A 15902-nucleotide genomic window follows, 5' to 3' on the forward strand; every position below is an offset into this window, starting at 1 on the left:
AAAAATTTGTTCCCAGAATGTAGGCTCCCTGTTTACCTCTCTTATTATTTCTCTTGCTGAGAAAAAACTTTTTAGTTTGAGTAAGTCTCATTTGTTGATTCTTGTTTTTAACTCTTGTGCTATGGGTGTCCTATTAAGGAATTTGGAGCCCGACCCCACAATATGTAGATCAGAGCCAACTTTTTCTTCTATCAGACTCAGTCTCTGTTTTGATATCAAGCTCCTTGATCCATTCTGAGTTAACTTTTGTGCATGGTGAGAGAAAGGGATTCAGATTCATTTTGTTGCATATGGATTTCCAGTTTTCCCAGCACCATTTGTTGAAGATGCTATCTTTTCTCCATTGCATGCTTTTAGCACCTTTGTCAAATATAAGATAGTTGTAATTTTGTGGATTGGTCTCTGTGTCCTCTATTCTGTACCATTGGTCCACCCGCCTGTTTTGGTACCAGTACCATGCTGTTTTTGTTACTATTGCTCTGTAGTATAGTTTGAAGTCTGGTATTGCTATACCGCCTGTTTCACTCTTCCTGCTTAGAATTGCTTTTGCTATTCTGGGTCTTTTATTTTTCCAGATGAATTTCATGATTGCTTTATATATTTCTATAAGAAATGCCTTTGGGATTTTGATTGGCATTGCATTAAACCTATAGAGAACTTTTGGTAATATCGCCATTTTGATGATGTTAGTTCTGCCTATCCATGAACAGGGTATATTTTTCCATCTTCTAAGATCTTCTTCTATTTCTCTCTTTAGGGTTCTGTAGTTTTCATTGTATAAGTCTTTCACCTCTTTTGTTAGGTTGATTCCCAAGTATTTTATTTTATTTTTTTTGAGGATATTGTAAATGGGGTGGTTGTCCTCATTTCCTTTTCAGAAGATTTGTCGCTGATATACAGTAATGCCTTTGATTTATGCATGTTGATCTTCTATCCTGCCACTTTGCTGAATTCATTTATTAGCTCTAGTAGTTTCTTTGTAGAACCTTTTGGGTCTGCTAGGTATAGGATCATGTCAATCGCAAATAGTGATAATTTAAGTTCTTCTTTTCCTATCTTTATGCCTTTAATTTCTTTCATCTGTCTAATTGCTCTGGCCAGTATTTTGAGAACTATATTGAATAGAAGTGGTGAGAGAGGGCATCCCTGTCTTGTTCCAGATTTTAGAGGGAATGCCTTCAATTTTTCTCCATTCAGAATGATGCTAGCCTGAGGCTTAGCATAGATAGCTTTTAGAAATTGAGGTACAAAGAAGTTAAGTCCCTTGCCCAAGTTCACACAGTTATAAATGGCCAAGGTGGGGCATGAATTCCATCTACCAGTAAAACTCCTATGCCTCCAGGGCCCTCTGACTGCTTCTCCTACCTCACCTCTTCATCTTGTCCCTCCTGTCTTCAAATACTGAGCTGTATTTGCCTCTTGGCAGCTCTTCCTGAAGGCCAAGATTGGAGCCTGGCTGTTCCCTCTCCATGAATATTTGTGCCCCAACCCAGGTTACCTCCTCAGAGAGGCCTGTCCTGAGCATCCTAGCTCAGGTAGCAAACACCTTTCCCTTGGTCACAGTCTTTTCTTCATTGAACTTATTTCTCCCCAAAATGACAGGATCTGTTTCCTAGTTTGCAGTCAGCCTTCTCTGCATCAGAGCATAAGGTCCAGGAGCATAAACAGGGGCCTGTCCTATGTCTGTTGTTGTTACCCAAGAGATGGTGCAAAACTAACTGGGCTTATGGGCCTTAGATCCTAGGGTTGGTTGTGCAGAATTCTGGAACCCAGTAAGGATCAGGTAAGAACATTGGGATCTCAGAGGTAAATGTGTGGCCACCTGGTGAAATCTGGTCTCTTGGGCAGATGAGGCCCACCTCTCTATGTCCTGTAGTCACCTGAGCTGATTCTGCAGCTGCTGTGTGGGGACTCGCAGTCCGTGCTTCTGTCTTCGCAGGTTTCCAGTTTGGGCCCGGAGGAGGAGAGCTCGATATTGGGTGTCCCGTGTGCTCTGCAGCATCTGCTCCACAGCCAGGTCTGTGGGAGACACAGGGGTCAGCACTTTTCCCACCCAGCATTACAATGCCCACCTTCCTGGCCCCATGGGTCACCTTGAGCCTCAGCCTCTTGCTCTATCAGCTCCAGGCTCTGGTCTAACTCTTGGATCTCTGTGCGCAGGCGTGCCACTGCAGCTTCCAGCTCCAACTTCCGGCTGACCTGGTGAGATCAGGTATAGAGTCAGATGCTCGTCTGAGTGTGGCTTAGCCTGGCCTCACTACCTTTTAGGAGGCACCAGACTCCTTATCTGCCAGGGGAGTGGTTAAGGGTTTTCCTGTGCAGCTTCCTTGTCTGATGCAGAAGCACTGGTATACTCTCTGGCTCCCCCTTTTCTCCTGAGATTGTTTCTCTTATCCTTCCTGCAGTTTTTTTTTTTCTGTGTTAGTGATACATTTCCATCTCAGTGGTGAGATTTTCCCTGGGCCCCACACCAAGGAGTCCTGAGGTCTCCTCAAAGCCTCCCATGGATGTCATCTGGGTTCCTTGCACCAATTGGATCACAAACTGGCCTTTGCATCTCTTCCAAATCTGGTCCATACTACTTCTCCCCTCACCAGGTTTGATGGGACAAACATTCAACTGTGCTATTGCACCAGCTGATTCCTGCCCCCCCCCCCACCACCACCACAGCATATCCAGCACCAAGCAGGGCCTAGAGCATAAGATGTACAAGTTCTTTCTTGGGTGAAAGGGACTCTTACAGCATAGGCTTCTCACCTCTGGACTGTCCTGGTGGCCATACCTGAAGAAACCATGCCAGAGTTAGGATATGTGTGGGGCTTGCAGAAGGAGGGCAGGAAGTGTGAGGCAGGAAGTGTCAGGCCAGAGACCTCCACCCAGAAGACCGTTGTCATAAATTCAAAAATTCTGTTTAACATAATTGTTCTTAGAGTATCAGTGTGAGGCTGTGGGTGGGGACAAGGCCAGATAGGACTGGAGAAGATAGGATGGGACAGCATTGAGAAGCACTTATCACAGTAAATTTCCCCGGATCTTCTTGACACTATTATAGTGGAGAAGTAGAGAAAGAGGAGTTACTGTGAGACTTGTCTGTGCCCTCTTCCTGGCATCCTCCCCTGATCCCACTGGCTCACCTCTGACTATGCACATGCTGCAAGATGTAGGCCCAGATATCAGCCCCTTGCCCAGACACAGCCTGTGGCGACAGGGTGTAAGGCTATGTCTGGGGCACAACCCAGATGAATGATGCTTATTGCTAGGGTGATGGTGGTAGGGAAAGTCTTTGCTAAGGAATTCTCACTTCTGGGGGAAGGAAGGCCCTTCTTAGTCACAGAGAGGGTGAGTTTCTCACTAAGTATGGGGGCATCCTCATTCCAAATGGGGTGCTCCATTTCTCCAGTTACTTCTAGAGATGAGGTGAGAGGTGGTCTGCCCTGAAGGGTTCTGATGACCAGACAGGGTCATCACTCCTATAGATTTAGTCTCCAATGTGGTGGTTATTGCCAAGGAGTGGGCAAGGAGTCAGTATCTGCTGTTGTCCCTGAAATCTGGGATGCTCTTCTTGAACTTAATACTGCCAAGTTCGGGAAGCCCCAGTAATGTGGTGCTGGGTGAGGGTGAGAACCCTCAGTGAGCTGTGGGGTCCTGTCAGTGACTCTCTGCAGAATGGGGAGACCCTATGCCCACCAGATTCACCTGGGCAGCATGGATTCTTTGGCTGCCTAGCAACCCAGTTCCCACGCTTCCTGCACTAGCTCTGAATCAGGCCAGAGACCTCCACCCAGAAGACCCCTGCCATAGCTAAGCTTCAAAAGTTCTGTTTAACATAATTGTTCTTATAGTATCAGTAAGAATTTCTACAACAGAGTTTTCAGGTGGAGGGTGTGTTTGCAGAGACAGAGTGGACTCAAGGTCTTCAGCTGGGGTCTGGAGCCTACACAGAGGCGTTTGCATCTCAAAGGACTACAGTCAGATCCTGCAGAGCCAGCCAGTGGAAAGAAAGGGGAGAAGGACTCTCCCTTTCCCAGACACTAATTTTCGGAGTGTCCTTGATTTGAATTGGGTACCCAGAACAGTGAAAAAGCTGCTTTTATGTGAACTTCTACAGATTGTGAGCCTCTGAGCTCCTCCCCTTACACATTGGATATAAAGTTTTAAAACTTTCTGAACTCAAAGTTCAAAGGGGTGCTTTGACAGAGGCAAAAAAATAAAAATAAAAATAAAAACCTTCGAACCTGGCTGCAGCCAATAAACCTGCTTCCTGCTATTCCTAGGAGACCTGCCTCTCCTGTCCTTCTTCAGCTCTCTGACAGCGCCTGGCCCCGGCCGCCGCCTCCCGCCCCCTCTTTCGAGCGTGGCGCCCTCCTCTGACGTCACGACTGCGCCAGCAGCTAGGCGCGCGGGGCCCGGAGGACCGAGAGTCCTGAGCCGCCGGCTCGAGGGCGGTCCCGCTGGTCCCGCAGCGCCCAGTGCTCCCGTGTGGGCCCAACTGAGGGAGGCGCTGGCGCCCGCTGGCTTCCCGTCCGCTCCGCTCACCGCCAGCTGTTGGTGAAGAGGCAGAGGGTCCTCAGTGCCCTCTTCAGGTCCTGGAGAAACGGGGCTGGCATTCGCAGGGGACCCGGCACTCACTGCTCCCGAGTTTCAGAAGCAGCGAGTCCCAAGGCTGAGCGCAGGTAGAGCAGAGAGCGTGGCCCCAACCTCCCCGCGCTGCGCAGCCTTTCAGGTCCTAGCCTTTGCTCCCCGAGTCATTAGTGTTTCAGGAGCTGACCCTGTGCTGCGCGGTGACCAAGACCGCCCTGGTCCCCACCGTCAGGAACTCACCGTTCAGTGGGGGAGGTGGGCGCTTCCCTCGGTAGGGATGGTAGAAAATGAGCAGCAGGGGTGGGTCATTTTGCGACAGATAGAGCTCTGGGCGTTCTGGAGGGCGCAGAAGCCTAGAGCAGAGATGTGGCAGTTCAGTGGGAGCTGGCGCGAGGTCCAGAGCAGAGAGGAACACAGGATTTTGGGATTCTGGCAAGGGGTTATGTAGTGGGAAAGGAGGGCAGGACACAGCGAGATCTGGAAGCAGCACTTTATTAGTGGGCATGGCTCAGAGGGCTAATTCCCAAAGTCTGGCCCCAAGTGCAGTAGGGCTTATGGTTTATACATAAGCAGGTTTGGGGCAAATTGAGGCAGTGGATTGGTGCAATTCTACTGGAGGATGCACCTTAGGTTCCTTATGTGGGTACAAGCTTGTCAAAAGACTAGGGAATTTCAGCTCATACTGCTTGGTGACTTCCACTGCATTAAGCCTGGGCGGGGTGGGGGTTGGTTCTTTTGTCCCAGTTATTTTGTTTTCTGCTTCTGCAAATGTGGTCATCTTGTTATAGCTACCTGACGGCCACCTCAAGCCTCTCTGGTTAAATGCCAGTAAGCAGAGCTGCTGTGTACCAATGTGTGAAACCAGAGCCTTCAGCTCTTAAGGCACTAAAGTTTCCATTTTGTTCTACTGTATTACCTTTTTAGGGACCTACCTCTTTCTCATCCATTATGCTTACCTAGGTTGCCACTCTGTCCTCATTGTCCAGGACAGAGCCTGACTCTTTAGTTATTGGCGAAATAAATGGGGGTAAGGTGATGGCATGTGACTACAGTTGGATACCCAAGGAGGAGGCTAGGCCAGGATGAGAGGTGTAGAACAAGGGCAGGGCTCGACCAGCGTAAGGCTGAGAGGCAGGTCAGCGGACACTGCCTGGATGGGTCATGAGGCTGGACTGTAGTGGTGGGGGCATCAGGGAGAGGCTCAGAGGTTCAGGGTTCCTGGATGGGGTGAACCTTGAAATGGGGTCCTGAGAGCAAGAGCAGCTTTGGGGAGAAGCAAGGATCAGTGTGTGACCCTGTGGGTTACAGGTGTCATGGAGACATCCAAGGCTCGGGCCTCTCAGATCTAAGGACAAGGGACCTTGCTCGCCACTGATATAGCAGGTTTGGAGAGAAGCTGAAGATTCCTTTGAATGCTTCTCAAAGATTGAGGAGCAGAAGAGAGCGTCAAAGGTTGATGTAATTTGGTGGGCTTCCAGGAATAAAAATTGGCAGTGTTGACTCCTGGATGTCTGCTTTCTCCACAGCTGTCATTCCCCACAACCATCTCCACCCTCAGTCCTGTGTAGTGTTGACTACTTAAAAATCAGTCAGTTATACACCATGTCTGCCTTGGGTCTATGAGCTTTTCTGAGGGCTTTGAAGATGAGTGAGAACTTTCAAATGTATTGGCTGTTAAAAGAATGCAAAGAGAAGTCACAGGGTTGGAAGAAATATTTGCAAAACTCATACCTGATAAGGGATGTGTATCCTGAATATCGAAGAGCTCTTGAATTCAACAGTAAGAAAAAAGCAATAAAACTAATGGGCAAAAGATATAAACAGATACCTCACCAATTGCATTACATATGGCACATAAATATACAAGATTCTCAAATTCATCAGGGAATTGTTAGTTAAAACAATAATGGGATGCCACTAGATATCAATTAGAGTAGCTAAAACCTAAAACATTGACAACACCAAATACTGGTGGGGATGTAGAAGAACAGGAATGCTCATGCAGTGGTAGCAGGAATGCCAGATGACATGGCTGATTTGAATAAGGGTTTGTAAATTCATCATAGAACTAAACAGTCTGACCACACAATCCAATGCTTCTGAAGGATATTAGTCATATGTTATGGCATACTCCCTTTTTTTTTTTTTTTGTGTGTGTGTGTGTGTGTGCTAGGGATTGAACCCATGGCCTTTGTGCATTTGAGGCAAGCACTCTACCAACTGAGCTATATCCCCAGCCCCATGAACTGGCACAGTCTTGTTCCCTTTTTGGTTTGTTGACAGAAGCATAACACCAATTTCTAGAGAAACTTTTTATTTTTTATTCTTTTGGATGCCACGGGAATTAAACTAGTGTTAGGCAAGTGCTCAACTACTGATTTTACATCCCAAACTCAATAAAATCTCTTTTTAATATACTAGCTATATACATTATATTTCATGTGTTATGTGACTGCATATTAAATTTACTTGATTATCAGAGAATGTGGTCATGGTAGACTCTTGTGATTCTTGGGTGGCCTAGTATCTAACTTTCCCCCTACCTGGGAGGCCTTCATCTCCTAAAAGAAAGCCCTCCTCATCCTGTCAAAAGAGATAATGGTTAGATCCTCTTTCAGTTTTCCATGTACCAGCTTAACTGCTCTAGCCTGGTTGTTCCTATATCTGATTAATCTTGTAATTATACCCAATTTATAATAAGATTCTTAAACATCTCTTAAAGTATTATTGTCAAAAGTATTATTGCAGAAAAGAGAATGGTAAAAGTTGTAGAATAAAAACAACTAAAAATTTTTGGCCACTTACACTTCTGCTTAAAATGGAGTAATAGGGATCAAATTAAATTGTCTGAACAAATTTGTAAAATGAGCTAAAATGTATGACACAACAGTCTTGAAGCAATGCATAGCAGGCAATAAAGGATGGTGACCCTTGAGAAGAGAAGCAGAGAAGGGTGAGCCTTGGCTGACTGCCTGTAGAGGTTCTAGGCTTCAGTGCAAGGAGCAGAGACTGAGCAGACCTCATCTTCCTTAAACTGAGAAGGAGCGAGGAGTGCACAGAAGGCAGGACCATTTGAGTTCACAGGGTGTAGTCCTGGAGAGGAGAGAACAGGCCTGGAAGGGAACTGCACGGGGTTCCCCACCAGTATTCTGTAGAGTGTGTAATGATACAAGCATGTGCAGGAGGAAACTCCCTGAGGGGAGAGGAAGAAACATCTGAGACTAGTAAAGGGAGCAATCTTCAGAGCCACAATGGCCAAGGAACATGGATGATACCACCTACTGAACACCTTGTAGTCAGTGGGTACTGGGAAGAGATTGTTACTTTAGTTGCAGGGAAAGATTAACCCTAGAACAAATCCTTCTTTGAAACTGACTAAAAATGATTAAAGGTGTGAGGCATGGTGGTGCAGGACTGTAATCCCAGCAGCTTGGGAGGATGAGGCAGGAGGATAGGGAGTTCAAAGCCAGCTTGGGCTGGGGATGTGGCTCAAGTGGTAGTGCGCTCGCCTGGCATGTGCGGGGTGCTGGGTTCGATCCTCAGCACCACATAGAAATAAAATAAAGATGTTGTGTCCACTGAAAACTAAAACATAAATATTAAAATTTTTTTTCTCTCTCTTTTAAAAAAAGAAAAAAGCCAGCTCCAAAAACTTGGTGAGGCCTTAAGCACCTCAGTGAGATCCTGTCTCTAAATAAGATGTAAAAAAGTGCTGGAGAACTGGGTGCAGTGACCTAAGCTTGTGATCCTAGCGGCTTGTGAGGTGGAAGCAGGAGGATCTTGAGTTCAAAGCCAGCCTCAACAATTTAGCAAGGAGCTAAGCAATTCAGACCATGTTTCTGATGAAATATAAAATATGGCTGGGGATGTGGCCCTGTGGTTAAGTCCACTGAGTTTAGTCGCTGTTACAAAAAAATTATACATACATTGATGGGGAGGAGACTTAGAAGAATGAAGCTATTAGTTACGTGCATTCTTGAAAGAAATTTCAAGAATATCTATAGAAATGTATATATTCCATTAATGCATTCCACTATTGTTGTGTATTTTTAAAAATTTTCAGTTTAAGAAAAAAAAAAAGAAATGTATGTATTCCAGAACCCAACAACAAAATTAACATTATCTGTTAGCAACGCTTAGGATGTGGCTCAGTGTTGGAATACTTGCCTAGCATGTGGAAGGTCCTGGGTTCATTCCCCAGCACACACACACACACACAAAAAGAAAACAAAACATATCAGTAAAAATCATAAGGCATGTAAAGAAGCAGGGAAATATGTCTCATAATGAGGAGAAAATCAGTAAATTAAAACTAAGCCATAATATACATAGATGATAGAATTGTAGGCAAAGATATTAAAACAGCTCTTATAACCATATACTATGTGATGTAAGTGCTAGAGGATATTAAACATGTATAGGCACGAAAGAGAAAAATACATGTATTTCCACTTTAACTTCTGGCAGTGAAAAGTCAACATTTGAAGTGAAAAAAAAAAGCAATGGCTAGGCATAATAACAGATTCCTGCAGAAGACAACGTTAACGAAGATATACATATTATTTATCTTTTCATCCCTTTTATGACTAAAATATGTGATGAGAACAACTTGGTGGAGGAAGGGTTTATTTTGTCACATGGTTTCCAAGGTGCCCATCCATGGTAAACAAGCACCCTTGACCTGGGCCTGAGGTGAGGTTGAACATCATGGCAGGAGGGCATTCCTGAAGAAAGCTGCTCAGCTGAGGCAGATCAAGAAGGAGAGAGAGAGAGAGAGTGAGCACGTATCTAACAGGTGCCAGACAAGAGAGAATCCCTAGGGACACACCCTCAGTGACTAACTTTCTCTAGCCATGCCCACCTGTCTTCAGTTACTACCAAGTAGTCCATTGAAATTATGAATCCATTAAGTGGATTAATCCATGGAGGACGTTACAGCTCTCAGAATCCTATCTCTCACCTCTGAACATTGCTGCTTTGCCCAACATATGAGCATTTCAGTGGACCATTCCTAGATGCAAACTGTAACAACACATAAGAATAATAAAAACTACTCCAATTGAAATATTGAGATGAAAAGATTGAAAAAGAACAAAGAGAGGAAAAGATTGCAAAAAGTATCAGCGAACTGTGGGAGAACTTCCACCTGCCTAATACACATGTAATTGGAATCCCCAAAGGAGAAGGGAACACAGAAAGATATTAGGAGAAATATTGACTCAGAATATTCCAGATAAGATGCAAGTTACAACCCTTCCAAATCCAAGTATCCCAATGAATCCCATGCCCAAGAGAAACAGTTCACTACATATGGTGATCAAATTCTCAAAACCAGGGACAAGAAGAAAATCTTAAAAGCAGCCAGAGGGAAAAGGACGATTACAAGAGACAATGACAGCACATTTTTAATTGGAAGCAAGGCAAAGAAGAAAGCAGTGGAAGCTTGGTGGCGTGGCGGCGCACATCTATAATCCCAGTGGCTTGGGAGGCTAAGACGGGAGGATCACGAGTTCAAAGCCAGCCTAAGCAATGGCCAGGTGCTAAGCAACTCAGTGAGATCCTGTATAAATAAAATATAAAAGAGGTGTGAGGATGTGGCTCACATGTATTGGTTGAGTGCCCCTGAGTTCAATCCCTGGTACCCCCCAACCCTCAAAAGAGAAAACAGTGGAGAAAACACATGTTGAAAGTACTAGAAGAACTAAAAAGTTGACAAAAATATCTTTCAAAAATGAGGGGAGAAAAAAAGAAAAGACAATTTCAGATATACAAACCCTAAAAGAATTCATTATCAGCAGACTTGCATTAAAAAAAAAAAGTTTCAAAAATCTCTCCAAGTCGGAGGAAAAAGATGTCAGATTTGAATCTATAAAAGGGAATGAAGAGCACTGGAATGGGAATAAGTATATCCACATTTAAAATTATTAAAATATCTCTGAAAAGATTATCGGTCAGTTTAAAGCACAAAATTGTAGTATGATATATAATACACATAGATGAAAAATATGTGAAACAATAGCACAAAGGCTGGGAGTGGAAGAATGGAAATACATTCTCTAAGGTTCCTACACTGTTGGACAGGGAAATATGACAGATTTCTGAGAAACCTTGGTCTGATCCAGTTTTTTCCCTTTTTAGGTTTTCATTCTAGGGAATGACTGTAGCATGTATTGGGATTGCACCATCCTGAGAGAAGGAGGAACCAACCAGAAGAAGGTGTGTTTCTTTTAGCGGCCCCTTTNATGATGCTTGACAGCGTCTTGGAAATGAGAGAAACAGGAACTTGTTTTTTTAATAGGCACAATATTTCAGTTATAAAAGATGAAAATGGAGGGCTGCTCAGTGGCAGAGTGCTTGCCATGAACCAGTGAAGCACTGGGTTCGATCCTCAGCACCACATAAAAGCAAAATAAACAAAATAAAGATACCATGTCCATGTGTAACTAAAAAATTTTAAAAAATAAACAAATAAAATAAAGGCATGCTGTCCAACTACAAAAAAATTTTTAAAAAGATGAAAATGGATCTGGAAACTGGTTAAAAAATATTAATATATTTAACATTATGCAGAAAACATGGCTACTTCTAGACTATAGAACCCATTTCTTTTTTTTTTTTTAATATCTTTATTTACTTTTTTTTAAAAATGTAGTGCCGAGAACCCATTTCTAATTCTGGAAATATGTCTCCAGGCTTAAGAAGGATGCATGGGATGAGTTATGCTCTTCCTAAATCTGTATGTTGAAGGCCTAGTCCCAGTACTTCAGACTGTTGTCTGTATTGTAAGTAGGGCCTTTAAAGAGGTAATTCAGTTAGAGTTTTGTAGGGTGGGCTTTAATCCAATTAGTCTTGTGTCCTTATAAGATTTTAGGACACAGATAAAACAGAGGGATGACTGCAAGATGGTAGTCATCTGCAAGCCAAGGAGATGGACCTTAGAAGAAACCAAACCTGCTGATGCCTTGATCGTGGACTGCCTGTCTCCATAATGGTAAGAAGTTAAATTTCTGTATTTTAAGTTACCTAGTCTTAATGTTTTCTATTGGGAGCCCTAGCAAATGAACAGTGTTCCTGTTCCTGAATGATTTCTGGACACCACTCCAGTTGCTACAAAGCCCTCAGGGTGAACTGGAGCAGAAAATCACCATTCACACAGCAGGGAAATAAGACTCATCAGAAACAGTGACCCACAGCTTGTCCAGCCTTCTAGTTGGACAGCCCTGTGAGATGGGACTTCCTGCTACTAAGCTTGGGGAATTTCTTATTAACTTTTTTTTTTTTTTTAGAAAGAGAGAGAGAGAGAGAGAGAGAGAGAGAGAGAGAGAGAGAATTTTAATATTTATTTTTTAGTTTTCGGCGGACACAACATCTTTGTTTGTATGTGGTGCTGAGGATCGAACCCGGGCCGCTCGCACGTCAGGCAAGCGCGCTACCGCTTGAGCCACATCCCCAGCCCTCTTATTAACTTTTGATAATAAACACTTGATTAGCCTTTACAAACCCCAACAGACCTGCCAGCAGTCGTCACAAAAAGCCATTACAGGCCTCACTGACATTTAAGGATACCCTGAAGGTTCCCCATCACCCCACAGTGACCTCATGCAAGACTTTCCCTTTATGTTCACCAAGGCCAACTAATCTCCCTCTGTCCTGCTGATGTGCTTCACACTAAAACCCTGACTTGCTAAATCAAATATGATGTCTCCTTAACATTCTACAGGCAGCTGAAAGCATCCTCCCCAAACGCACATGAGAGAGAGCCTTCAGTGGTTCCCAGTGAGAACACATGTGCCCCATGACACAATCCAAGATCCTCCCTAACACCTGCAGTGACTTCTTATTCCATCCACACTGCCATGTGTAAGATCTCCTTGGCATGGAAGAGGAGATTTTATAAATCTGCAATTACTTAGGGACTGGTTCCTGTGATCCTCTCCCTGACCACCCAGGATACCCTCAGTGATCCACTCTGACAACCCCAGCTGGTCCTATCTGGTCTGCATGTTGCTTAAAAAGGTCACTGACAACCCTTAGTGAGCCACTTTAACAGCCCACTTGCCCTGACGTAGCCAGTGTCTGCCAATGTGGCTTTGTCTGTCCTGACATGGCTCCTCTGTCTCAACCAGACCCCTTCACCCATTACAACTTCACCATTCTTCCATAATAACCCCCAATATTCTAGCATATCCCAAAACATCCTTCCTTGCCCTCCTCAGTGTGATGGAATCATCTCCTCACCCTCTTGTCAGAATGCCTGTCTGCTCTGCCCAAGTGTTATTTCTTCCCTCAAACTGTGCTTGTCCCAGTATACTCTGAGCAACAGAGCCAATTATCTCTGTACCCCCTTTACCCATGACACCCTGTCTCTCCCTCACCCCTGCACCATTCTTCCTGTCTAGTGATGGTGCACATCAGGGGATAGAACTCATCTCCCAGTGGAGCTTCTGCCCTCTTAACTCCTGGACCAGGTCTCCACCCAGCATCCATATTAGCTGGATACTGCTTGAGGCATTTGGCTTTTTGCTGCCAAGCCTTGGCTTTGTGGTTTTTTTTTTTTTTTTAGTCATTGATGGGCCTTTATTTACTTATATGTGGTGCTGAGAATCAAACCCAGTGCCTCACACATGCTAGGCAAGTGCTCTACCACTGAGCCACAACCCTTGGCTTTGTTCTTGGTCTCCTCCATGAATATCCACAATCCAGGAGGAAGTGTACATACCAAATAGACAGAACTGAATCAAATTTAGGTACCCAATTGGTGTGTTGTAGAATCAGGTTGTCAGAATTGCTTGGTTGGTGTGTGGAGCAATCTCCCCACATTTCCTGGTGTCGGGCTGTTGTTTGAATAGTGAGCAAGAGTAGGAAGAAATCTGTTTTTCCTGATCTCAAATGATTTGTCTCTTCAAACACTGAGGAGCAGGTGTCTCATTCATCATCAATAGGTATTTACTGCTAGGTTTTCATGGTATAGATAGTTATGACGTGTCCCCCCAAACTCATGTGAAAGAGGCTGAGGTGAAATGATCGGGTTATGAGAGCCTTAGCTAATCAGTGCGCTGATTAACTGGCTGGCAACTGCAGGCAGGTAGGGTATTTCTCCAGGAGATAGGTCTCTGGGGTCCCTGATGAACAAAGCCCTCTTGCCACACTTTCTTCTGCTACACTCTTTTATGTCACCATGGGCCCAGAGCAATAGATTTGGCCATTCACAGACTGAGACCTGTGAAACCATGAACCCCATATAAACATTTCCTCTTCTGTGTTGTTCTTGTTGGGTCTTTAGCTCACGGTGGCAAAAACAAAAACAAAAAACAAAAACTGACTAAAACACAGTGTTTAGTTACATTATTGCATGTATTCGGTGGTTTGTTCTTGTGGTGAGAATGAGGTCACTTCTTTAGCAATGACATCAAGACTATAATGAAGAGTGGCACAATCAACAAAATAATGGCTGCGATGGACAAGTAGAAGGTTATTTCAGAGGTCTTGGCTGCCTTGCCATATTGTCTTTTTTGATTGTAGTTTGCTGTCTGAGTTTCAGGGGAGAGGAAACAGAAAAAGATAAGCATGAAAGGGTGTATGAGGCTGTGGGACTGTCAGGACCCAGTGTGGGGTCTGAACCATAGCTCAGGTTCCCTGGATGCGATGGAGAACAGGGAAGAACCTGAGTCAGGGTCAGGGCCAAGAGGGAGAGGGAGGATGTGGTTTGGCATCATGGAGATTCCCACCTTGTATGAAAATATCAAGGCTGGAATTCCTAGGGGCCAGAAGCAAATGATAGCCATGATTGATAAGATTAAGTAGTCATCGGGCTTCCTTCCGTCATGTCCTGCCATCCTTGAGATTATTGGTCATTTATTCAACCACCTGGTGAGCAGAGAGTGGGTTGGGTGAGTATGGCTTCTGGACTCTGCCATTCCTTCCCATTCCCTCACTTTTTACCCTAATGCATTTCTTCTTGGTTCCTATAAAATCTTCATTGTCTCCCTTTAAACTTCTCATTATTGACTTCCTGTAATTCCCATTATGTCCTCTCTAACCTCTCTCTATGCTTGTTTAAAAATCTTCATGTCCATTAGTACTCCCCACTTTCTGGTCCTATAATCTGCCTCTCTCTCTCTGTAACCTATTTTCCTATCACTTCCTCTAAGTTCTCTACAGTCATTTTGATGACTCCCACCATGGTTTTTCATTTGGCTCCTTCTACTGTCCCCCACCCCAAATCCCTGCCTCTGAGGAGTCTTACTCCCTCAAACTCAACTGATCTCTTACAGCATTTTTTATCTATAATGCCGCCATTGTCCTGAAGGCAGCCTCATTTTCGCCCTGTAAAACAAACTGTAAATAATATCCACCCACTATCACTTTTAATCTGTAAAACCTTTATTATAAATTAATTACTCCCCTCTAAATCTCTCCTGCTATAAAATAATGCTCTCACTGATTCTTATATAATCTCCCCCACTTTTCTGGGTGAATCCTTCATTGATCCTGCTCTAACCCTTTCCTACTAACCCACCCAAATCTTTGTCTACTCTAAGACTTTCTTTGAATACTGTAAACTCTGACTCCTTTCCCCTTATTATCTATCTAGTCTATTCTCTGACCCCTTATAAATTGGTGTCCCGTGTCCCTCTAACAACTTCTTTCTACCCCCGACCAGCTTCCTGATCTTTTCAACTACTTCTCCACCTACTTTGAATAGTCTCTCTGTTCTAAATCTGTGCCCCCTCCAAATACTTTTCTATGCGCTTGTTAACAAAATCCTGTCCCCATCATTCCCCACACCCCTTCCCCTCCTCCCCCTCCTGCCTGCTCACCTTAAACGTTACCATTAGGGCAGCTGGATCTGGCCTTACTTGGACTACACAGAAGCTCGCATAAGTCACCGGCAATTGCCATGGAGACCAGGCAGGCCCCACCTCCTATCCCGTTTTTCTACTTCTATTGGCTGGTTGCAGGTGCAATGATGCTCCAACCTATAAGTTGATTGGTACAGTGGTCTTGTGCACTCACGTGATTGGTCAATACAGGATTCTGCGCTTTCACTTTCAAAACGGACGTATAAATAGACTTCATCTTCTCAAACCTTAGCTAAATCTACTCACCAAAGAACCTCTTCCCTACTTGCTTCCTTAGCTGTGTAAGAGCCTCTTCTGGATGTTCAGAGATTCTGAGGTTTCCCAAACCTCAAAAGCCTGATCACCTGGCTGTCACTATCTACAATGGGTCCCAGCTTGGGAGCCCTGGCGGGGTTGGGCATGGGCCTCGTATACCCCAGAATTCCTTGTAGGAAGAATAAATAAATGACTTTTTGCCCC

General features: G+C 44.3%; 1 protein-coding gene across 1 annotated transcript in view; it reads right to left on the reverse strand.

The window, feature by feature from the left end:
- Positions 1-1140: 1140 nt before the first annotated feature.
- The window catches only part of LOC107151846 (HAUS augmin-like complex subunit 5), an 18590-nt gene continuing 3828 nt past the window's right edge, over positions 1141-15902 (reverse strand). The window contains exons 5-7 of the mRNA XM_048791262.1: positions 2758-2782; positions 2094-2199; positions 1141-2019 (exon numbers count right to left, since the gene is read on the reverse strand). Of these exons, the coding sequence (XP_048647219.1) occupies positions 1877-2019; positions 2094-2199; positions 2758-2782 (274 nt within the window). The 3' untranslated portion in view covers positions 1141-1876. The remainder of the gene's footprint in view (positions 2020-2093; positions 2200-2757; positions 2783-15902) is intronic.

This window comes from Marmota marmota, unplaced genomic scaffold (assembly GCF_001458135.2).
Source record: "Marmota marmota marmota unplaced genomic scaffold, marMar, whole genome shotgun sequence".
Classification (NCBI taxonomy): Eukaryota; Metazoa; Chordata; class Mammalia; order Rodentia; family Sciuridae; genus Marmota; species Marmota marmota.